Here is a 25508-nt window from a genome sequence, read left to right as displayed (position 1 = left end):
TAAAAACTGAGAATAAACTGAGGGTTGATGGTGGGTAGGCGGGAGGGGAAAGTGGGTGATGGGCATGGAGGAGGGCACCTGTTGGGATGAGCACTGGGTGTTGTATGGAAACCAATTTGACAATAAATTTCATATTAAAAAAAAATCAAGTTGATCTGTCCGGCTGCCCTAATGAATTAAACAAGAAAGGATGTAACTGAGAAATAGATACAATTTATGACCATACTTCTGTAAAAGTAAATGACAATTAACAACCTTTTAATATATATTTTATATATTTATTTATATGTGTATGCATGTATCTGTATATCTTTGTAAATGCTTACATAGTTATGGAGAAAAATGTGTGGACTCACACACCTACGCAAACATTGGTTACATGATGGTGGTCAAGGGAAAATGCATGAAGCAACAGAAAATCAGAATAAAAACAGATTGGGGTGCCTGGGTGGCTCAGTCGGTTAAGCATCTGACTTTGGCTCAGGTCACAAACTCCCCATTCATGTTTGAGCCTTGCGTCAGGCTCTGTGCTGACAGCTCAGAGCCTGGAGCCTGCTTCGGATTCTGTGTCTCCCACTCTCTCTGACCCTCCCCTGCTTGCACTCTGTCGTCTCTCTCTCAAAAATAAATAAACATTAAGAATAAAAACAGATGAACAAAATGGGAAAATAATTATGGTATATGTTAAATGAAATGTAAAATTCAAAACTCTAGCTATAACATTGTTGTAAATATGTAAAACTGAAAATACTTGTGGAGGTAACAAAGACAATAGAAAATTTAAATGGCAGATTTTTATCTTGGATTGTTTTCAAAAGAAAGTAACACTGGAGGGGTGCCTGAGTGACTCAGTTAAGCGTCTGACTTCGGCTCAGGTCATGATCTCTCATTTGTGAGCTGGAGCCCCACATCAGGCTCTGCGCTGACAGCTCAGAACCTGGAGCCTGCTTCGGATTCTGTATCTCCCTCTCTCTCTGCCCCTTGCCTAATCATGTTCTCTCTTTCAATCTCTCTCTCTCTCTCTCTCTCTCTCAAAAATAAACATTAAAAAAAAGTAACACTGGTAAAAAAAAAAAAAAAGAAATAGATTAACATTATTAACATTATATGTGTGTGTATATATATTCATAATAAATGCATATTAGAACAAAAAATGAGAACAAACCAATTTTTGCCTATTTGATTTTGTCTGTCAAAAATATGAATGCACAAAATGTCTGTTCAGGTAATAATATTGTACAAAGTGGTGAGAATAACTTCACTTCTTAACTTTGCAGATACCAAGGCAGACCTCATACTGCCCAAGTAATCCTGGAATGCCTGGTTTAACGTAGTGTTACCTAATAACCCCTGTAAAACTAAGGTTGGCATTGTGGTCATTAATGCAATTTGGCCTGAACTGGTGTCCTAGTCCAATTATAACTCCAATCAGAAATGTAAATTTCTTTGCTCTGTATTTTCTACTACACTACCTGCTAATGAAAAAGTTATTAGGTACAAAGACAAGATTTATGCAATTCATCCTCCCCCAAATCACTTCCTAAATTATCCTAATTTAATGGATTGCTTTGTGCACAGCTTCTCTTGAACTCAGCTTGAACTCAGGTTCTTAAACTGAACCAGTCCTATAGGTAAGCTTATTCAAGTCTCCCACTACTTTCCTCCAATCGATTTAAATTCATAAATTACCTTAATGCCAAATGTTCCTTTAAACCATGTGTACCACCCAGATAATTGTAAACAGAAATGTAAAGCCAACATTAAAATTGCATGGCCATACAATGATTCAAAATGTGCTTATGATTATGTTTGAATACTATTATTTCACTTGAAAATGACATTTTTTTCTTTTTTTCCTTCCAGAGAATTTGCAGACGCCCAGGAGGCACCAAATAGCAAAGGAGATTCAGGATTTTAAGAAACTTATTGATGAAAGCAGCTAGGATGATAACATCACCAATTAGCCTTTTAGTTCAATTCTAATTTAGAGCAGATTAGCCTTGCAATCAGGATCTCCTATTTAGTGCCTCTTTCTTTGCTCCCACTCCCTAACTTGGACTATTCCCCCATCAAACAATGCTATTTTGAAAGTTTTGACAAGGAATTGGGCTTTAAACCAGCAATTCTACTTCTGGAAATCTAACTTAAAGACATATTTTATTCAGAGCATAAAGATGCAAGTACATGAAGCTTGAAACTGTAGTGTGATATTCTAAACATTCTAACTGTTCATTATTAGGTAATTAGTTGAATAAATTATCCAAGCAATGCAATACCTTGCTCAATAAATGTTATCTATTCACACAAATTCTAGTGACAGTTATTAAAAAAGATGAACAGCCTAGGAGGAAAAAAATACAGTGAATGTATGAACAGTTTCAAGGAAAAAACTACAGCCAATGAACATTTCAAAACTATCTCAACTTCATTCGTAATAAAGTAAGTGCAAATCAGAACAAGATAATAATTTTAATTTATTTGATTGGCAACACCTAAAAAGCCTGATAACTAACGCTTGTGGAATTTTAGGAAACAAGCACTCTCAAACACTTTTGTTGTAATGGTATTTGGAGTAACCGTTCTGGATGATGATTTGGCGATTTCTACCAACATGTAAAACACATACACCCTGTAATCCAATCCCCAATGCTTAAGATTTTCTCTATGGATATGCTGGCAGGACTTGTTAAGATAAGTACAAAGATGTTTTTGCAACATTATTGATAATAGTAGAATCAAAACTGCATAATAAACAAGCAAAACCCTGGAAACAATCAGAATATCCATCACAGGGAACTAAGCAAATTATGGCACATCCTAACAAATGACTTTTTACGCAGCTGTTCAAAAGATACATTTACCTTGCAGTTAAGGAATGATCCCCCATATACAACAAATAAAACAAAAAAGCAACGTAAATAACTCTATATAGTGATCTGTTTTGTATTTAAAAAAAAAACACAAAAATTAGAAAGATAGAAATACATATATGTAAGTGATTTTGCATGTTTTGAAGGATTCACTAGAAATTAAAGGCATTTAGCCTTGGGAAGAATAAACTAGGAAAGTGTGGGTGGCTCTCAACTTTTACTTTTCATTTTGTAACTTTTTGTAGCATGAATTTCCTAATCTCACAGATGTGTTTTTAATTTTACAAACTGTTCAGTGTAGGCTATCAGGGTTGAGAGAATGTGATACACTTTTTTGTTTCTTTGTGCTTTTCTATTAAATAAGAAAACAATGTCATACTATTTTTAAAATATTATGAGCCAGTAAAATGGATAATGTGAATCTATATCCACTGCCACAGAAAACTTTAAGGACATATTTTTTTAAGAAAGCCAATTGCAATACAATGTGCATAGTATGATCCTATTTGTCTAATATTGTGTGGTTTGCACCTGTGGGTATTCACCATTCAGAGATGTCTAGAAAAGTTATCAAAGTGTGATGTGGTTGCACATTGTTTTAGAACCATTCTAAATTGCTTTAATTTTCTCAAAATGAGGACGTATCATCCTTAAACATAGAGGATAAAACAAAATTTTTATAAAGATTTGGCACCTACTTGATATCTCAGCAAATTAGAAACAGGGATGGAAAAGGGGAAAAGATAAGAAAATTATTTAAATAAAGTTATGTATTTAGTAGGCAGCACTGAGGGGCTGCCTACTAAAGCAGTCCAGTGGAAAAGCTAGGAGTGACCTGAAACTGGGAGTTTATACCTGGAGTCCATCAGGAAGGACAAAGTGTTCTCTAAGGCATGGGAGAAATCTGAGCTGGCTAGCTGTGGGATAACAAAAGCAGCTCTGTAGGCACTGACCCTGCCATATTGTGGGAGATGCAGGAGAGAAGCATCAAAGGAAAAGACTTCAAAAGGGAAGGGCTGGAGAAGGTGCAAGGCCTTAGGACATGTTTACGCAGCCATTAACATTGTCCAGGGCCTGATCCCCCTTCACACCTAACCCTTCCTAGTGTTGTAGACACCAATTAACTCAAAATTCAACCTTGAAAACCTAAACCATTAAATTGATTAACACACTTGCTTAGCTGACTTTATGCACATAGTCGTTAGCAATTATCCTAACAAAAAGAAGCTCCATTCTAGAGTTGGGGCCTCATTCCTACTCAAGTATGAGGACTTTCACTTAACTGCATTTTGTTTGCGGACTCATCTTTTGCGACTCTGGCCATATTCCCTGAAACACCATATAATGAAAAAAAGAAAAATGAGAGAAAAACACAACTTTTTAAAAAATGTATATCCAGGGGCGCCTGGGTGGCTCAGTTGGTTAAGCGGCCGACTTTGGCTCAGGTCATGATCTCACGGTCTGTGAGTTCGAGCCCCGCGTCGGGCTCTGTGCTGACAGCTCAGAGCCTGGAGCCTGTTTTGGATTCTGTGTCTCCCTCTCTCTCTGCCCCTTCCCCGCTCATGCTCTGTCTCTCTCTGTCTCAAAAATAAATAAAAACATTTAAAAATGTATATCCACAAAAAAAAAAAAAAATCCCCATTAATAAGGCAGAAAGTCCTACTGCTTAGAACATTTTTACTGCAAGTGATGGTTTCAAATCTCCATGCCAAGGCAGTCATGTTCTTTGGCTAAAGCTAAAAATATATGTCATTTTGCTAAGTAAATACAAATCCAGGCAAATATACAGAAAAACTCTAGAGGAGAGAACACAAAACAATGAAGAGGGGAATTGGGATCAGGATAGTGGATGTGGTCAAAGGGGCCTCTGATGTTGTCCATAATGTTTTGATTTTTTAATAAAAGGAAAATATTCACATATATTTATTGTGGTAAAATATACATAAAATTTACTATTCTAACCATTTATAAGTGTAGAATACAATGGAATTAATATATAGTCACAATATCGTGCAGCCATCACCACTATCCATCTCTAGAACTTTTTCGTCTTCCCAACAGAAACTCTGTACCTATTGAATAGCACCCATTCCCCCTTCCCCTCAGCCCCTGATAACTCCATTCTATTTTCTATTTCAATGAATTTGCCTGTCTAAGTAACTTACATAAGTAGACTCATACAATATTTGTCCTTTTGCGACTGGCTTGTTTCATTTAGCATGGTGTCCTCAAGTTTCCTCCATGTTATATCTTTTGTCATGATTTCCATCCTTTTTAAGTCTGAATAGAATTCTGTTTTGATTATCCCTTCAACTGTCAACGGACAGAGGTTATTTCTACCTGTGTCTCTATCATGAATACTGTTGCTATGAAGATACGTGGATAAGTATCTATTTGTGTCCCTGCTTTCAATGCTTTTGGGTAAAGGAATAGAATTTCTGGATCATATGGTAATTCTATGTCTAACTTTTTGAGGAACTGCCAAAATGTTGTGCACAGCAGCTGCACCATTTTACATTCCCACCACCAATGAGCAAGGGTTCCAATTTCTCCACATCCTCGCCAAAACTTGTTTTCCATTTTATTTTAATAAGTCATCATAATGGGTGTGAAATGGTTTTGATTCACATGTTCACATATTTTTTCATATGTAAGTTTTCAATTAAAAATTACTCTTGATCAATGAAACGAGAAGCTGGCTCTTTAAAAGAATTAACAAAATTGATAAACCACTAGCCAGTTTGATCAAAAAGAAAAAGGAAAGGACCCAAATAAATAAAATCAAGAATGAAAGAGGAGAGGCCACAACCAACACAGCAGAAATAAAAACAATAATAAGAGAATATTATGAGCAATTATACGCCAATAAAATGGGTAATCTGGAAGAAATGGACAAATTCCTAGAAACATATATACTACCAAACTGAAACAGGAAGAAATAGAAAATTGGAACAGACCCATAACCAGTAAGGAAATCGAATTAATAATCAAAAGTCTACTAAAAAACAAGAGTCTAGGGCCAGATGGCTTTCCAGGGGAATTCTATCAAACATTTAAGGAGGAGTTAACACCTATTCTCTTGAAGCTATTCCAAAAAATAGAAATGGAAGGAAAATTTCCAAACTCTCTCTATGAAGACAGCATTACCTTGATTCCAAAACCAGACAAAGACCCCACTAAAAAGGAGAACTATAGACCAATTTCCCTGATGAACATGGATGTAAAAATCCTCAACAAGATATTAGCCAACCAGAGGGCGCCTGGGTGGCGCAGTCGGTTAAGCGTCCGACTTCAGCCAGGTCACGATCTCGCGGTCCGTGAGTTCGAGCCCCGCGTCAGGCTCCGGGCTGACGCTCAGAGCCTGGAGCCTGTTTCCGATTCTGTGTCTCCCTTTCTCTCTGCCCCTCCCCCGTTCATGCTCTGTCTCTCTCTCTGTCCCAAAAATAAATAAAACGTTGAAAAAAAAAAAAAGATATTAGCCAACCAGATCCAAGAATACATTAAAAAAATTATTCACCACGACCAAGCGGGATTTATGCCTGGGATGCAGGGCTAGTTCAATATCGGCAAAATAATTAACGTGATTCATCACATCAATAAAAGAAAGGACAAGAACCACATGATCCTCTCAATAGATGCAGAGAAAGCATTTGACAAAACATAGCATCCTTTCTTGATAAAAACCCTCAAGAAAGTAGGGATAGAAGGAGCATACCTCGAGATCATAAAAGCCATATATGAATGACCCAACGCTAATATCATCCTCAATGGTGAAAAACTGACAGCTTTTCCCCTAAGGTCAGGAACAAGACAGGGATGTCCACTCTCGCCACTGTTATTCAACATAGTATTGGAAGTCAGCCTCAGCAATCAGACAACACAAAGAAATAAAAGGCATCCGAATCAGCCAGGAGGAGGTCAAATTTTCACTCTTCACAGATGACATGATACTCTATATGGAAAACCCAAAAGATTCCACCTAAAAACTGCTAGAATTGATTCATAAATCCAGCAATGTTGCAGGATATAATATCAATGCACAGAAATCAATTGCATTCCTATACACCAACAATGAAGCAACAGAAAGAGAAATCAAGGAGTCGATCCCATTTACAGTTGCACAAAAAACCATAAAATACCTAGGAATAAATCTAACTGCAGAGGTGAAAAATCTAGACACTGAAAACTATAGAAACCTTATGAAAGAAATTGAAGAAGACACCAAAAAATGGGAAAAGATTCCATGCTCCTGGATAGGAAAAACAAATATTGTTAAAATGTCGATATTACCCAAAGCAATCTACATATTCAATGCAATCCTTATCAAAGTAACACCAACATTCTTCACAGAGCTAGAACAAATAATCCTAAAATTTGTATGGAACCAGAAAAGACCCCGAATAGCCAAAGCGATCTTGAAAAAGAAAACCAAGGCAGGAGGCATCACAATCCCAGACTTCAATCTATACTACAAAGCTGTAATCATCAGGACAGTATGGTACTGGCACAAGAACAGACACTCAGATCAATGGAACACAATACAGAACACAGAAATGGACCCACAAACATATGGCCAACTAATCTTTGACAAAGCAGGAAAGAATATCCAATGGAATAAGGACAGTCTCTTCAGCAAGTGGTGCTGGGAAAACTGGACAGAAACCTGCAGAAAGATGAACCTGGACCACTTTCTTACACCATACACAAAAATAAACTCAAAATGGATGAAAGACCTAAATGTAAGACAGGAAGCCATCAAAATCCTCAAGGAGAAAGCAGGCAAAAACCTCTTTGATCTGGCCAGAGCAACTTCTTACTCAACACGTCTCCGGAGGCAAGGGAAAGCAAAAATGAACTACTGGGACCTCATCAAAATAAAAAGTTTCTGCACAGCGAAGGAAACAATCAGCAAAACTAAAAGGCAACCGATAGAATGGGAGAAGATATTTGCAAATGATATATCAGATAAAGGGCTAGTATCCAAAATCTATAAAGAACTTCTCAAACTCAACACCCAAAAAAACAAATAATCCAGTGAAGAAATGGGCAAAAGACATGAATAGACACTTCTCCAAAGAAGACATCCAGATGGCCAACCAACACATGAAAAAATACTCAACATCACTCATCATCAGGGAAATACAAATCAAAACCACATGAGATACCACCTCATACCTGTCAGAATGGCTAACATTAACAACTCAGGCAACAACAGATGCTGGCGAGGATGCAGAGAAAGAGGATCTCTTTTGCATTGTTGGTGGGAATGCAAGCTGATGCAGCCACTCTGGAAAACAGTATGGAGGTTCCTCAAAAACTAAAAATAGAACTACTCTATGACCCAGCAATTGCACTACTAGGCATTTATCCACAGGATACAGGTGTGCTGTTTCTAAGGGACACATGCACCCCCATGTTTATAGCAGCACTATCAACAATAGCCAAAGTATGGAAAGAGCCCAAATGTCCATCGGATGAATGGATAAAGAAGATGTGGTGTATATATGTACAATGGAGTATTACTCGGCTATCAAAAAGAATGAAATCTTGCCATTTGCAACTACGTGGATGGAACTGGAGGGTATTATGCTAAGTGAAATTAGTCAGAGAAAGACAAAAATCCTATGAATTCACTCATATAAGGACTTTAAGAGATAAAACAGATGAATATAAGGGAAGGGAAACAAAAACAATATAAAAAAAGGGAGGGGGACAAAACAGAAGAGACTCACAAATATGGAGAACAAACTGAGGGTTACTGTGGGAGGTGGGATGGGCTAAATGGGTAAGGGGCATTAAGGAATCTACTCCTGAAATCATTGTTTCACTATATGCTAATTTGGATGTAAATTTTAAAAAATAAAAAATAAAATTAAAAAAAAAAGTTTCAGTGCAGATTAGACTGACTGAATGAAGAACTTTCTTTTTTGAATCAGGATTATTGTAGATTGGTCATATACGTATGTTATTCAGAAGTTTTAAATACATAAGTGATCAGATTTGGCAAAAATAATCTACGCGAGATGTATGAGAGCGACTGCAGCAAACTCTTCTAGGCAACCCCCCAACTAAATAAATAAATAAACAAATAAACAAACTCTTTTTAAAATAAATATTTTTCAAAAGAAAGTAAGAGATTGAGATTTGTTTTCTTCATTCACAAAGTAGGACTGCTCAGCTCTGTGAGAATAGAGGCCATGACTCTCTTGCTTACTGTTTCATCCCCAGCCCCTAACAAGGTGCCTGACACCCAGTAGGCACTCAATACATCCTTCCATCCAAAACTAGAGTCCTCCTGTGAAACCCTTCATAAGCTGAAATGGCATAAAGCAAAGAAGCAATTTCCATTCATTTATATGGAATTTTTTGTGTTTCCAGACCCCAAAAATAACCTCTCTTAGGCTCTTCCCTTACCTTAGGACGCATCTTGCTAACAGTTGCACAAAATAAACTGAGATACAGCACAGATGCTCACAGACACAGTTCAAAGCTACAGTGGCTCGCTGCTGAGATGCTGAGTGGAGATCCTGGTAAAGGAGCTGGTCAGGGCCGTTCTCACTGCTTGGGGTGCAAGCTGCCACTCTTAGGGCTGGCTGCAAAATAAATGCTGGACACTGTTTTTGCTTTTTGCCTTTTTTCATAAGGGTGAAAATCCTCTTCAGATTTCTTTTGGTTAGCAAAAACAGATACTAATGTTAAGTCTTTCGTAAAAGCAAAGTGGTATAATGTGGAACTTTCAGAAAAGTGGGAGATACCTATACAGTAATCATTGGATGAATAAATGACTGCGTTAGCCTCTCAGTTTACAAGGGATTAATGTATTATTTAAGGGGAATAAGTCTATTAAGAAGTATCACCTTGAAAAATACACACACACGCACACACACACGTATTATTCAGCCATAAAAAAAAAAGGAAATCCTTCTTGTTTGCAACAACGTGGATGGACCTTGAGGGCATTATGCTAAGGAAAATAATTCAGGAAAAGACAAATACTCTATGATCTCACTTATATGTGGAATCTAAAACATTAAACTTATAGAAACAAAGAGGAGGGTGGTGGTTGCCAGGGTTGGGAGGGGGGAAAGGGGAGCTATTAATCAAACAGTCCAAACTTTCAGTTTTAAGATGAATAAGTTCTGGGCATCTAATGTACAGCATGATGACCGTAGTTAATAATACTGTATTGTATACTTGAAAGTTGCTATGAGAGCAAAGCTTTAATGTTCTCACCATACCAACAACAAAACAGTAGTTATGTGAGGTAAAGGATGTGTTAACCAACCTTATTGTGGTAAGTATTTCACAACATATGTATGTATCAAAATATCACACTGTACTTCTTAAACTTACACAGTGTTATGTGTCAACTATATCTCAATAAATCTGGGGAAAAAAAATAAGACAAATCTCCCAGAAAAAAAAGAAAAGAAAAACACACAAAGATACTAGCTTGTGAAAAACTATGATTTTAGAAGCCTTGGGTAAACAGAGTATTTCAAGACAGATCCAGGATGACCAAGAAAACATAAGTGACACTACTTACAGTTTTAAGAAAAGCAACTTCAGGGCTGGTATTCTTCCATCTGGGTTTTCAGATAAGGACAAGGCATTTTTCAAGTGTACTCTTATTACACAACCAGGGCCCCTGTGTTTCCTGACTTTCAGGCAGGACGGCTGATGAGAAAGATATATACAATCAGAACACCGTTGTACCCTTAAAGTCATATCACTATGCTTAAAAGTTAGTTACTAATATTAACCACTTTATCATAAATTCTGCAACAAAAGTAGAATTTAAATTTTTCTCCAATTAGTTCATATATCCAGATGAATATTGTAGTTAGCAACCATCCATTCCATCCATTAATTCTCCCTAGCTAAAGAAGATGGGGTCATTCAACTTGTTCTCCCCATTCCCTTACCACAAGTTGAAAGTGCAGCAAACTATTCTTTTTCCCATTCCCCACGCTGAGAACTTGTCTGAAAGTTACTGAACCATGACTTGAACAAGCCCCTGATGTCCTTGGGTGCGAAGGAAGGGAGAAGAGAGCTAACGTGGGCTTAGATAAAGGCCATCAGGATGAGAGCTGCCTGCATTTCTTTCCTTCCTGATTTAAGCATGCAAAATCTCCATGTGTGAGTCTCCTAGAGAGCACAGAAGATGGCTGAGCCTCAAGGCTCTTGCTGGCACTCCCCAAGAAGCACCTCCGGACAAGGATCCCCGAACAACAAGGATCCCCCAACAGGCTTACAGGTTAGATTGCCCCTGGTAGGGACTGAGGGGGATGTCTGGGAGAAAGAGGTTGAGACTGACTTCTCCTAGGTTAGGATGTACACAGAGCAGGCCCCAGAGAGCAACCACGTGCCCCGTCCAAGTAAGAGAGCTAGCCTCTGTACTCCCCACACATTGGGAGAACTATTATTGAAACAGCAACAACCAGCAGAAAAAGAGCAAACAATTCTTTCTGGACAGTCTTGCAGAGAATATTCTCTCTCCCTCTTCCTCATTCCTACTTGGGAGGAACAAGAGTCAAGGGTACAGAAGGGGACATTACCACCCTCTCCACTAGGAGCTGTTGTAACCACAAGTCTACCTGCACCCGGAGAATGGTAAGAGCTATAAATTAAATATGAGATTAAAGACTTTAAATGGACAAGCCTAAGTCATAATGCTTGGAATGGGACCAGAACAGGATATTTTTTTAAAAAAATCTTTTAATGTTTATTTATTCTGAGACAGAGAGAGAGAGCATGTGCAGAGGAGAGGCAGAGAGAGAGGGAGAGAGAGAATCCCAACCAGGCAGAGCCTGATGCGGGGCTCAATGTCACGAACCGTGAGATCATTACCTGAATTGAAATCAAGAGTCACTTAACCGACTGAGCCACACAGGCACCCCAGAATAGACTATTTTTTAAGGGAATTCACTATCCAGAGAACAAGAGGATTTCTACAGACAGTGGTGATGGTTACTGGAGAAACAATAAAATTATTTTATATTTATATCTCACAAGTTACATCTCACAAGTATATCACAAAGTGGTTATATACTTGTCATAATTTATAATTATTTACTAGCTTATTGTCTGCTTTCTCCACAAAGTATAATCACCATAAACCAGAGACCATGTCTACCTTGTTCACTATTGTTTCAAAAGTGTCACTGTGTTTTAACAGAGTGGATAAGAATATAAGTGGAACAAGATTGATCATTCTTGAAGCTGGATGATGGGCACACAGGGTTCATCATAATCTTCACTCTCCTTTTTTTAAAACGTTATAAAATCATAATTCACTTTCTTAATTTTAAATTTTTTCTCAATATAATATGAAAACATTCAAATTTACATAAAAGTTAAAGTATCATGTAGATTTGACAATGTTAACATTTTGTTATATTTGCTTTATCCATATTTATCCATCTACACATTCATCTATTTTATTTTTGATGCATTTCAAAATAACTTGTAGACATCAGTACACTTCGTCCCTTAACACTGTAACATGCATATCATAGAGTTCAAAATTTTTTCCCTTCCTTTTTTTTTGGGGGGGGGTAAAAATTACTTACGGTGAAATCATATGTTTACTATATATAAATATAATATTTATATAATTTACAAAAATATATTTTTTACATTTGAAAGTTTATAGTGCTATATTTGTGTTCCCCCCAAAAAACTCTAACCCCCAATGTGATGGTATTTGGATATGGGACCTTTGAAAGGTAATTAAGGTTAGATTAGACATGTAGATTTGGCCCTCATGCTGGGATTAGTGGCCTTATAGGAGGAGGAAATCTCTCTCTCCTCTCTCTCTTTCTCTCCTTTTCCTTCTCTGCCTCCCTTCCTCTCTCTCCCCTCTCCCTCTCCCTGTCTCCCTCCTTCTCTCTTTCCTTTGCTCCTTCTTTTCTTCCTCCCTCCTTCCCTCCCTCTCTCCCTCTCTCTCAGCATACACCCACTGGGGAAAGACCATGTGAGGCTATAAAAAGAAATCTGCAACCTAAACAGAGAGGTTTCACCAGAAACCTTGATCTTTGACTTCCCAGCCTCTAGAACTGTAAGAAAAGAAATTTCTATTGTTTAAGTAACCCAGGCCATGGTATTTTGTTAATATGGTGGCGACTAAGACACAGTGTTATTAGGAAGCCACTAAAGGGGGCTTGATTACATACTCTCTTAAAGATCACTTTGGATGTGGAAAAAGGAATGAAAGAGGGCAAGAATAGATTCAGGAAGACTAAAGAGGTGACTACTAAAGTAGACTGGACCAGAGGTGACCTTAGCTTGCCTAGAATGATCCCAGAAGAGGCCAAAAGAAGCAAACGGGCACGAAAAATATTTAGGAGATAAAAGAGACAGGACTTGTTGGTGAGAAAGAGGTAGAAAGCAAGAATAATGCTCAGATTTCTCACTTGAGCAATTGCTGGCTGGTAGTACCACCGCTCACTAAGATAGGGAACAGAGAAGAAGAAGCAGGCTTTTCTTGAGGGGACAGGGGTTCGGTTTTAATTCATTCAATATACATGCAAGGCTGGAGATAAGCCTGTGGGAGCCGTCCACATCAAAGTTACCCTTACAGCCATGTTGACACTGTGTAGGGAGAGTGTGTGAAGGTGGCCTCTGTTAGAACTCTGAAGAACATCAAGATTCAAGGATGGGGCGCCTGGGTGGCTCAGTCAGTGAAGCGTCCGACTTTGGCTCAGGTCATGATCTCACAGTTTGTGGGTTTGAGCCCCACATTGGGCTCTGTGCTAACAGATCAGAGCCTGGAGCCTGCTTCAGATTCTGTGTCTCCTCCTCTCTCTGCCCTTCACATGCTCATGTTCTGTCTCTGTCTGTCAATAATAAGTAAATGTTAAAAAAATTAAAAATAAGATTCAAGGAGTAGAAGAGCAGGAGTCATCTAGGAAGACTGAAAAGAAGTGGTCAGAGAGGTGCAGCGTCACAGAAGCTTAGAGAAGACAGTGTTTCAAGAAGCAGGGAGTCAAATAAACCGTATGTTTAATGGCATTTGGTGAAGACAACTTAATGAATCCCCTCACAAGTGGGATGATTTTCGCCATTCAACCAGAACTTCTGAAATGCGTTCGCAGTAGACTCCCTGCCCACCAGACCAGTGGTTTTCAACACATGGTGCCCAGACCTGCAGCATCAACGATATCCGGGAACTTTTCAGAAATATAAATTCAGAGCCTCATGCCTCGTACCCCAGAATTACAAACTCCGGGGTGGGGCCCAACAATCTGTGTTTGAACACGTTTTCTTGGTGATTGTGATGTTCACTGAAGTTTGAGAATCACTGCTCTAGACAGTGCTTATCAGGTAGCATCTGATAACCATTCCTTTGGAAATCAATCCCTCTTCTGAGAAATACGTTTTCCCATTGGCTCTGTCAACTCATATTAGCAAGTTGCAGGAGCATGAGCAACAGGATTTTGTCAATACCCAACATTTATCGTAACACAGATCCTCCCCATCTTGACTTGCTCCTGCCCTACAACCGGCCACCTACCTACCACTTCTCCCTCTACCGGGTATATCTTTTTATCTTTATAACTTTGCTCATTCATAACATCTCATTTTTCCTGGCGGAAGCCATCTCAGGGCTTCTCTTTGTACATTTTTTCAAGTTTCCGATCCTGCTACCAACTGCCCAAGTTTCTGAATCTCACAGTTTAAATGCCTGCGTGACCCAGATTGTTGGTGAAACTGCCAGTTGGTACGATTTAGGAGTAATTTGGCATCATTTATCGAAACAGCAGAAACATCCCCTCTGACCCAGTAATTCCACTTCTAGGCATTTATCTCACAGTCGTACTGGCACCTGTGCACAAGGGAGCGGGGGTGGTCTCTGCCCCCTCAGCCACAGGCCAGGCCACCTACCCTCAATCAGTGGGGGACCCTCCAGCCAGTCTGTTGCAGGCCAGGTTCTCAAGGGCCTCTCTCCTGGGCAGTCAGTGGGCTCGGGCTCAGTCAGAGGCCTGCCTGTTCACACCTCACTTCACACTTGGGTCAGTTGGAAACAGCTGGGGAAGCCCTCGCAGCCTCAGCGTCTCCCACGTCCGCCCGCAACACCGGCTCAAGCTGGCTGCGACTTGATTTTCTCTCTCTTTTTTTTCCTCCCCAGGAAGGGAAGATAAGTTTCCCCGCCAAGCACAGCGCCCGCGGGGCCAGAGCCCGACCCGCCCGCTGCCCGCCGCTCGCCACCGCCAGCGAGGGGGGGGCGGGGCGGAGCCGGCCGGCGGGGGCGGGGCTCGGGGCGGGAAGGGGCGGGGCCGGCGGGGTGATGGCTCCGGTTGTCGCCGCCGCCACCGCCTCACCAGCAGGAACCGAAGTCGCCGCCGCCGTCGTCCGGGTCGCCGGCCGCCCGCGCGCCGCCTCGGCCGGGGCCCGCAGCCATGGAGGATTTCATCGTGATCTCGGACGACAGCGGCTCCGAGAGCTCCGGGGGGGCCCGCTCGGGCAGGGCGCGGAGGCTCCGCCGGGCCCTGTCCCGAACCCCCGGCGCTCTGCCCCGCCGGACCGTGGTGAGTGAGCGAGCCGCCGCTCGCCCAGCCCCGCCGAGGCCGGAGCGCTGCCCCCGCTCGGGCTGCGCATCTTCGCACCCCCGGCTCGGCCCGCTGGTCCCCCCGCGCCACCGCCTCCAGCCCCCTGGCGCCTCACAGCTTCAGCCGCTTCCCGCCTCGCCGCTTGCCGACCTTTCCCGCCCTGAGGAGCGAGGCGGGCCCGGACCGCGGCCGCCGGGCCTCCCGGGCTCCGCGCTGCAGCCTCAGCGGGCCGGGGCTGGCAACGGCGGCCGAGCACATGGACGGCGGCCTGGCGCGCCTGTGGCGGGGGGTGCGGGAGCCGGCTGCAAGCGGCGGTGTGAGGCCCGGCCGCCGGCTTCCCCGGAGCTCGGGTGGGGGCGGGGAGCTGGGGGGACGTGGTCCTGGGGGATCTCGAGGCAGGGACGCGGGAGTGTGTAATTGTTTGGCCTGTGGTGGGTACAGATGTGTGCAGGGAGGTAACAGGAGCCCGGGCTGGGAGGGAGGGAAGCGCGGGCCTGAGCCTGAGCCAGATGGTGGCCGCGCTCCAGGGCCTGGCAGCCGAGCGAGGGGCCCGATTTTGGAGCAGTGCAGGAGGGCGATTTATTTCGCTTAGCAAACATTCACCCAGCTCTAAAGGAATAGGGAGGGAAACGTCTTGCTCCCTTTTTCCTTCAGGCTCCTTAGTCTTTAGTCTTTGTCCTTCGTCCTGAGGTGGTGAATGAAATATCTATGGTCCCTGCCTTTCTAGAATCCTCCACAGATATTTACGGAACCCCTAATGTGGGCTAGATGTGCTAGGCGCTGGGGATACAGTGGAGAACACAATGTCCGTGGCCTCTCTCGCAGAAGGTGATGTATTCAACAAGTGACTGTTGAGTACTCCAGGAGTGGGAGGTGGACAGGCTTTCTATCAGAAGACTCTCAACATCAGACTTCCAGCCGTCTTCCCAGCTTCCCACGGACACACCCCAGAAATAAAAGAATTCTCTGGCTGGTATAGGTCTGTAACCTACAGGTTAAGGAAGACACCTTTCTTCATATGCAAATACTGCTTCGAGGCAAATCTCCTAGCTTCTGCTCCTCTGGTCCCAGCCAGTTTGTAGTCCCTACGCCTCCACTGCCAGCCCCTTCTGTGCCCCGGGTATAGTGCTAAATGCGAAGTGGTCGCTACAAAATGAATGGCATGCCAGACCAGTTAACATCTAGTCCCGTGTCGCCCTGGTTCAAGCATGCAGGATTCTCAGTAAATCTCAGTAAAGAACTTAGAGGAGATGGACAGACAAGATTTCAGAGGAGAAGTGACCCAACGTGGTAAGTGCATGGGGTAGCCCCAGTGCCGTGGCGGTGTGAAGGACGTAGACCCACAATAAATGTTTGTTGGGTGAAAGAATGGCTGAAGGAAGAGAGGAGAAAGAGCCAGTTCTAATGGATGTTTGATAAGTGAGAACGAGTACATGAGTAGGCGCAGGCTTGAGGTGGAAGGGATGCCGCCTTCAGTTGGGACCTCAGGAGGAGTTGAACTCTGGAGAAAAGTCAGGACTGGAGAGATTTGGTAATCACCCAAATAGAAAAGAGTGCTGAAGGCCTAATCGTGACCGAGATAAGCAAGGAAAAGACGAGAGGGAGAAAAAAGGTGGAAGGAAGAAGTGGCCTCAGAATAACTCACAGCTGCCTTTCCTTCCAGTTCTTCCTCGTTCCCGTTGCCCCTGGTCTCAAGCCCCCTTTCCTTCCAGGTGTCGTCCATCTTCCCTCATCTTCGTCCAGCTCCTCTCTTTAAGTGCTCAGATGTCATCCTTCATCTGTGGTGTCTCTTGTGGCCCTTCACACACAAACGTGGGTGCTCTCTCAAACTGCTCCCCTCCCCCGTGACCGCCCAACCAAGCCTTTTCATTCTGAGCCTTCTGTGTTGAAGAGAAATGAAGGGCACATTCCAGAGAATAGTACCCAATGTAAATCTTGCCTCTCCATATATTTACTCCAGTTTTCCTTTAAAACTCCAGGCTTGGTCTCTTTTTATGGTTGTTGCAAATTAAATAGGGCAGTAGGATAACCATGCCAGAGATCAGATGCGTTAAGAGACTTGCAAGGTTAAAGCCTAAAACGCTTTTGTCTAGCTTTCGCCTGAAGGCCCTGAGGTCAGAGAGACCTCTCTTCAAATCAGGAACCCCCACCCCGCATAGCAGCAGTGAGAGTTTTGGCAAATTCTGTCACCTCTCTCAGCTTTTGCGCTTGAGAACATTGATACCTACCTGACAGGATCATAAGGGGGTTTTTAATAAGGCAACACAAGGACAATGCCTAGCATAGATGATCGCTTTTGCTACATTTTGTATTTTTTCTCAACCAGGCCTGACCTTCTCAAGCGTGGCAGGCGATGAAATAAAAGAAACAAGTTTTATTGATTTTTTTCTTTTTTTTACAAATATTGACTGAGGGGAAACAACTTGCTTGAATTCAGGAAATCAGCAAACTATTTCCAATACTGAAGTTGACATTTCTGAACTCCTGGTTCTTAACCTGGGCTTTAGTCTTCACTAAGTTTATGAAGCGGGTCTGTGTTTTCCATAATACTACTTTCTGTTTGCCACTTACAAAAGCAGAATGTTGACCTAATTACAAAAACTTTAGAAATGTATGTAGAAGAAAATTAAAACTGTCCTTAATCTCACCATCCAGAGATAACCAGTGTTGACATTTTGAAGTATGTCCATCCAAACTTTTATCTGTAAATGCCAGTGTGCATTCATACAGACCCTCGTGTCTTCCCCGTGTATGTTTTTGCGAAAATGAAATTCCACTATACATGTGGGGCTTTTTTAGCTTGCCTTTCTCTCTTTCTTTTTTAATGTTTATTTATTGATTATTTAAAGAGAGAGAATCCCAAGCAACACAAGGCTTGAGTTCACGAACCATGAGATAAAACCTGAGCCAAAATCAAGAGTCAGATGCTTAATTGCCTGAGCCACCCAGGTGCCCCACCTTTTCTCTTACTACACTTTTTGTCTCTTGCACCAATAAATACATGTCTCTCCAATATTTTTAATGTGTTTCATTGTATAGATTTGTAATTCTATTTTATGATCTCCTATTAATGGATATCATGCTGACATTTACAAATTTTCTCTGTCATAAACAACCCAGTGTAAAGTCCCTCACAAATAATCTTTGTACCCTTGTTTATTTGCTTCTTTAGGATGAGTTCCTCTTAGAAGTGAGAGTATGAAGTCAAAAGGTATGCCCCCTTTGAGAGCTTTTGATATATATTGCCAAATTTCCTACAGAAATTGTGCACCAATTATATTCTCACCATACCCTTTTCTCCACTACCCAGTCACTCCTAGATATTGTCAATTTATCTGGTAAACATTTACTGAACACTTAATATATGCAAGGCACTTGTAGGTGCTAACAATACAGCTGTGAACAAGTCCCTGCCCTTGTGGAGGTTCTATTTTAGTCAAGGGAAAACAAACAATAAACAGTCACATAAATGTAATGTCAGATGATACAGAGTGTTAGAAATAAAAATAGGCATTTTTGGGGCGCCTGGGTGGCTCAGTCGGTTAAGCGTCCGACTTCGGCTCAGGTCATGATCTCACGGTTCGTGAGTTCAAGCCCCGCATCAGGCTCTGTGCTGATGGCTCAGAGCCTGGAGCCTGTTTCAGATTCTGTGTCTCCCTCTCTCTCTGACCCTCCCCCATTCATTCTCTGTCTCTCTGTGTCTCAAAAATAAATAAACATTTAAAAAAAAAATTAAAAAAAAATAGGCATTTTTGTTCATTTAAATATTTGTTGATTTGGTAGCCAAATTCTATGAGCTGTCATGGTTTTAATTTTTTTCTTTGGTTGTGATTCATTCTTTCAATAAATACTTACTGAGCACATGCTCTGACCCTGGGGACCAGAAGTAAACAAGTTAACAATGAGCTGATATTCTGTTGGGGAAATATAAGCAATAAACAACCAGCAAATAAGTGAACAATGTAATAGTAACAGGTGGTGTTGGGAACATTAAATTGTATTTTCAAAGAAGGCCTCTCTCTGAAGAGTTAATATTTGATCTGAGAAAAAAATGACAGAATAGATTTGTTATGAGAAGATCTAAGGTAGCAGCAATGGGTGTGGCAAAAACAAAGACTTGGAAGTGGAAATGGTATGACTAATTGGAGGAATTGAAAGGCCAGTGGGGCTGGAAGGTAATGAATGGAAGACGCAGTCTGAAGAGATGAGAAGTAGTGGGCTAGGTCATATAGGGTCTTGTAGACCACAATAAGGAGTTCCAATTTTATCCTTATGTAATAAGAAATCTTTGAAGGGTTTTAGGCAGGGGAATGACATGATCTCATTTGCATTTTTAAAAGATGGTTTTAGGGGTGCCTTGGTGGCTCAGTCAGTTAAGTGTCCAACTTTGGCTCAGGTCACGATCTCACGGTTCGTGGGTTCGAGCCCCATGTCAGGCTCTGTGCTGACAGCTCAGAGCCTGGAGCGTGCTTCAGATTCTGTGTTTCACCCTCTCTCTGCTTCTCCTCCGCTCACGCTCTGTCTACTCTTTCTCTCAAAAATAAATAAACATTAAAAAAAAAAAAAAAAGAGGGGCGCCTGGGTGGCGCAGTCAGTTAAGCGTCCGACTTCAGCCAGGTCACGATCTCACGGTCCGTGAGTTCGAGCCCCGCGTCAGGCTCTGGGCTGATGGCTCAGAGCCTGGAGCCTGTTTCTGATTCTGTGTCTCCCTCTCTCTCTGCCCCTCCCCCGTTCATGCTCTGTCTCTCTCTGTCCCAAAAAATAAATAAACGTTGAAAAAAAATTAAAAAAAAAAGATTTAAAAAGTAGTTTTAGCTACTGTGAGAAGATAATACTGTACAGTAAGGTGACCGTGTAATTTATCATCCAAGTGGGAATCCTTTTGCAAATGAAAGGGGGTGCTAACTGGAGGGGATGTCAAACAGCAGGTGAAAACTAGAACTGTCCCAAACAAACCAGGAGTATAGTCACCTTCCTGAAAGGAGACCATAGCGGAATCAGGGAGACCAGTTTAAGAGGTTGCTGCAGTAGTCTAAACCAAAAATAATTGTAGCTTGGAATAGCCTGGGATACTGGAAGGATTTGGGACATTGGAAGATAGTGAGGAAGTAGAATCAACGAGTCTTGATAACTTGGATGTGGACAATGAAAAGAAAAGGAGGAATCAAGAATGAAGCTCTGGTTTTGGCCTGAGCAACTAGATATATGTTGGTGTCATTCATTAAAATGGAGACTTGAAGAACAGGATTGGAGGAAAGATTCAAGAGTTCTGTTTTGAAGGTGTTAAAAGATGCTTATAGAATAGCCAGCTGGAGATACAAGGTATGTTGTTTGTACTGAGTTTGGAGGCCAGGGGAGAAGCTCTGACTAGGGACACAAATTTGATGTCATTGACACATAGGTCGTAGTAAAGTCCTTGACCTGGATGAGATCATCTAGGCTAAGACTCAACAAGAAGAGCATCCTGGACGTAGCCCTAGAGCACACACAGCGTCTACCTCAGATGAAGGTAAGGGGAGGAGGAGCAGCTAGTGAGGTTGGAGATCAGAGAGTGTGCTCAGCGTGTAGTAGAGCTGGACATCTTGAACATGTTTATTGGTGGTATATTGGGTATATATATAGAGAGAGACTGTGTGCATGTGGGCATGAAGATTACCTGTTCTTCTCCTATTGGGGTGTTATTTGTAAATTTTCCTTACATACTAAAGGCTTGTTATGGGTTGAATTGGGTCCTTCAAAAAGATATGTCAAAGGCCTAACCACCACTGCAAAATGTGACCTTATTTGGAAATAGGGCCATTGCAGATGTAGTAATTGAAGATGAGGCCATACAGAGTAGGGTGGGCCCTTACTAATCTAATATGACTGGTGTCCTTATAAGAAGACATGAGGATAGAGGAAGAACACCATGTGACAATAGAAACAAAGATGGGAGTTGAAGCTGCAAATCAAGGAATACCAAGGATTGCTGGTGACACCAGAAACTAAGAGAAAGGCATGGAACAGATTCTCTTCTACAGGCTTCGAGAGCGTGGCACTGCAGATTGGTTTTGACTTTTAAGCCTCCAGAACTGTGAGATGATAGATGCCTGTTGTTTTGAGCTATTTTGCAGTAATTTGTGCTAGGAAACAAATACAGCCCCCTATGTTATACACGTTACTTCCCCCCCCCCCAATTTTTTATTTCTTTTGGTTCTTTACAAAAGTTTTAAATTCTTGTGTAGCCAGTTCTATCACTCTTTTCCTTAGGAAGCCTTTCCTCTTAAGATTATAAAAATATTTTTTACATTTAATTTATTAATCCACCTGGAATTAATTTCAAAAAAGGGATAAAATAGTCATCTTTTTCTTTCAGGATGGTTAGCTAGTTGTCCTAACATTTATTGAATTATCTATCCTTTCTACCCTGTGGTTTGAAATATTACCTTTATCAAATGGTAAACTTTTATATATTTTTGTGTCTATTTGTGGACTTTCTTTTCTCGCCTTGGTACATGCTATTTTAATAATAAGCAGAGGAGGGGCACCTGGGTGGCTCAGTCAGTTAAGCGTTGGACTTCAGCGCGGGTCATGGTCTCATGGCTCCTGAATTTGAGCCCCTGTGTTCGAGCCCCACATCAGGCTTTGTTTTTTTTTTTTTTTTAATTTTTTTTTTTAACGTTTATTTATTTTTGAGACAGAGAGAGGCAGAGCATGAACAGGGGAGGGGCAGAGAGAGAGGGAGACACAGAATCCGAAACAGGCTCCAGGCTCTGAGCGGTCAGCACAGAGCCCGATGCGGGGCTCGAACTCACGGACCGTGAGATCATGACCTGAGCCGAAGTCCGACGCTTAACTGACCGAGCCACCCAGGCGCCCCAAGCCCCACATCAGGCTTTGTACTGACAGCTCAGGGCCTGGAGCCTGCTTCAGATTCTGTATCCCTTCCCTGTGCACACTCTGTCTCTGTCTCTCTAAAATAAATAAGCATTAAAAATTTTAACAATAAGCAGAGGAAACTCTTCATTGCTCTTTTTAGAATTTTTTTGACTAGTTTTGCATGTTTATTCTGTCAGATCACTTTAAAATCATTTTGTCAACCTCCAAACAATTTCTACTTTTAAAATGGGGATGATACTAAATTTAGAAGTCTGTACTTTGTGGTGTTTTACTTAATGAAGTTTTACACTTTTATGTATGTATCTGTGCATCTTTTATCTTTATGGTTTTTTTTCTTTGTTTTATGTTTAGAGAGATCTTTCCTGTCCTGAGGTTACTTTCCTTTTATTTCCTTATTATTATTCTTTTACCATCTCATTCTTACATTTAGATCTTTAATTTACCTAAAATGTTTTATATGGCATGAAATGTACCTGCCATTTTCCATATACCGTATTGCCCTATGTAAGACTTGCTGTCAACTTAAGAACAGCTTTTCAGGAAAAAAGAAACTACCACATGAAATGTGAGACCAACTATTAGATGTACCCTGATTGCAGATATAGGAGGGGAACACTCTAGATATGAGAGTTTATAATATATGGTGTTAATTGTCTGGGAATCATTTCTCAAATAATTATCTTTTTTCCACATATTTGAGACACATTTTTAACACCAAATTATTTTATACACTTGTGTCTGTTTCTGGGTTTTCTTTTGTGTTTCATTGATTGGTCTATTTTCAATGACAGAACTTTACTGTTTTATTTTTGTGGTTTGATCATATTTTTTGGTATCTAATAGAGCAATTATCTTTCCTTATTTTTCTCCCGAAATTTCTTGGTTATCGTGCCCATGTAGGCCTCCAAAAGAATTTTAGAATCATTTTGTCCAGGATTGCATTTGATTAGGGTTCCTTTGGGTCAGATAATTCTTTGTTGTGAGAGGCTGTCCTGTGCACTGTGGAATGTTTAGCAGCATCTTTGGTCTCTGCCCACTAGTTGCCAGCCAGTAGCAGCACCTCACCTTTCCCCCAACTTGTTACAACCAAAAGTGTCTCTAGACACTCCCAAGTGTCTCCTGGAGGGCAAAATTGCCACTGGTTCAAAACTACTGTGTTGGGTTTATAAGTTAATTGAAAGAGAAATAACATCTTTATAATACTGTCTTCCTAATTAGAAACATGGCTTACCTTTCATTTTATGGGGTTTCCTTTCTGGCAATCAATAAAACTTGCTTTGAATCCTGTGCGTTTCTTGTCCGGGAGCTAGTGTTTTGATTCTGAGTAACTGGTTGCCCCACAGGGTTGAGCATGCCAATCATGGTGAGCCTCACATAGTAAGAATAGCTTGCCTTTATGCTAGGCACCCTGTTAATTAAGTACGTTGCATGGATTAGCTCATGTAATCTTCACTGCAGCCCCGTAAGTTTGGTACTGTTATTATTCCTATTTGATAGATGAAGAATCTGAGGTAGGGTCAGCCAGGTGCTAACTAGTAGAACAGGTTTACCGCCATTAGTCTCAATCTTGAAAAATCTGGGGTGAGGGCATCTGGGTGTCTTAGTTAAGCATCCCACTTCGGCCCAGGTGGTGATCTCACAGTTCATGAGTTCAAGCACCTCCTTGGGCTCTGCACTGACAGCTCAGAGCCTAGAGCCTACTTCAGATTCTGTGTCTCCCACTCCTTCGCTCTCTGCCCCTCCCCCATTTGTGTGCTCATGCTCTCTCTCAAAAGTAAATAAACATTAAAATAATTTTTAATAATAAAAAATAAAATTAAATAAATAAAATTTTAAAAAAGAAAATCCTGGGGTGAACTTGCAAACCTCTCACCAGGTTTCTGAAGGCACATCCTCTGGAGGCACTAGAAATAAATGGATAAGTTGAAAAAAGCAAGTTGCAAAATATTCTGTTTTTTAAATGTGTAGTTTTAGGGGCACCTGGGTGGTTCAGTCGGATAAGTGTCTGACTTCAGCTCAGGTCACGATCTCACAGTTCATGGGTTTGAGCCCCACATTGGACTCTGTACTGACAGCTCAGAGCCTGGAGCCTGCTTCAGATTCTGTGTCTCCCTCTCTTTCTGTTCCTCCCTTGCTCGTTCTCTGTCTCTGTCTCTCAAAAATAAATAAACGTTAAAAAAAATTTTTTTAATGTATGATTTTAGAAGAATAGACCCATTGCAGTTTTTTAATCCAAAAATTATTTTTTTAAGTTTATTTATTTTGAATTTTTTTTCAACGTTTATTTATTTTTGGGACAGAGAGAGACAGAGCATGAACGGGGGAGGGGCAGAGAGAGAGGGAGACACAGAATCGGAAACAGGCTCCAGGCTCTGAGCCATCAGCCCAGAACCTGACGCGGGGCTGGAACTCACGGACCGCGAGATCGTGACCTGGCTGAAGTCGGACGCTTAACCGACTGCGCCACCCAGGCGCCCCAAGTTTATTTATTTTGAATGAGAGAGTGAGCAGGAAAGGGGCAGAGAGAGAGAGGGAGAGAGAGAATCCCAAGCAGGCCCCTCACTGTCATCACAGAGCCGGACGTGGGGCTCAAACCCATGAACTGTGAGATCATGACCCCAGCTAAAACCGTGACTCAGACACTTAACCAAGTGAGCCATGCAGGCAACCCCCAAAATTATTTTTTAAACCCCTATCATGTACTTTAAAAATATTTTTAAAAACTGTCTTCTCTTTCTTAATCCTTTCCTCCAAATAAAAGTACACTTTTGGACACAGCTATATCCCCAGCAACTAGCTTAGTGCCTTGAGTGTAGTAGATGCTCAGTAACTATTTATTCTAGGAGAAACAATTCCTTTTACTGATTTTCTAAGGAATCCTTTTCTCCTGCTAAGTTTTGTTGCAGTTACGTCAAAATAATTTTATGTGATGGGAGAGCCAAGGGATATATATGGCAGCTATCCCAGGCTAATTTTTTTTTTTCCAGGCTACTAAGACTTTTAAAACTAAAAAATGTGGCTATGTCTTAGAATAAAAGGCAGAATTCACCTACATTTTGAATTTAAACATCAGATGTCACACTAATTTGAATCTTAAATCAAGGTCAGCTCTCATGTAAGCCTACAGATCACTTACCCCATCCCCCATTAATAGCTTTATTAAGATATAATTCCATACCTTACGTGAAGATTCTCACCCATAAAATTC

General features: G+C 41.3%; 1 protein-coding gene and 1 long non-coding RNA gene across 4 annotated transcripts in view; one reads left to right on the top strand and one right to left on the bottom strand.

Annotated features, from left to right (window-relative positions):
- Window positions 1-15080, bottom strand: part of LOC123610166 — a 67106-nt gene extending 52026 nt beyond the window's left edge. For both annotated transcript variants that reach the window (XR_006718120.1, XR_006718119.1), the window contains exons 1-2: window positions 14757-15080; window positions 10417-10547 (exon numbers count right to left, since the gene is read on the bottom strand). This is a non-coding gene — a long non-coding RNA (uncharacterized LOC123610166). The remainder of the gene's footprint in view (window positions 1-10416; window positions 10548-14756) is intronic.
- Window positions 15081-15134: 54 nt separating this feature from the next.
- Window positions 15135-25508, top strand: part of SIMC1 (SUMO interacting motifs containing 1) — an 80430-nt gene continuing 70056 nt past the window's right edge. Inside the window, exon 1 of one of the 2 annotated variants that reach the window (XM_045500953.1) lies at window positions 15135-15400. In XM_045500953.1, coding sequence (XP_045356909.1) covers window positions 15272-15400 — 129 coding nt within the window. In that variant the 5' untranslated portion in view covers window positions 15135-15271. The remainder of the gene's footprint in view (window positions 15401-25508) is intronic. The other variant, XM_045500952.1, reaches the window with a different exon arrangement.

This window comes from Leopardus geoffroyi, chromosome A1 (assembly GCF_018350155.1).
Source record: "Leopardus geoffroyi isolate Oge1 chromosome A1, O.geoffroyi_Oge1_pat1.0, whole genome shotgun sequence".
Lineage (NCBI taxonomy): Eukaryota > Metazoa > Chordata > Mammalia > Carnivora > Felidae > Leopardus > Leopardus geoffroyi.
Note: the sequence above shows the minus strand (reverse complement) of the source record. Positions and strands in the feature narration are given on the sequence as shown.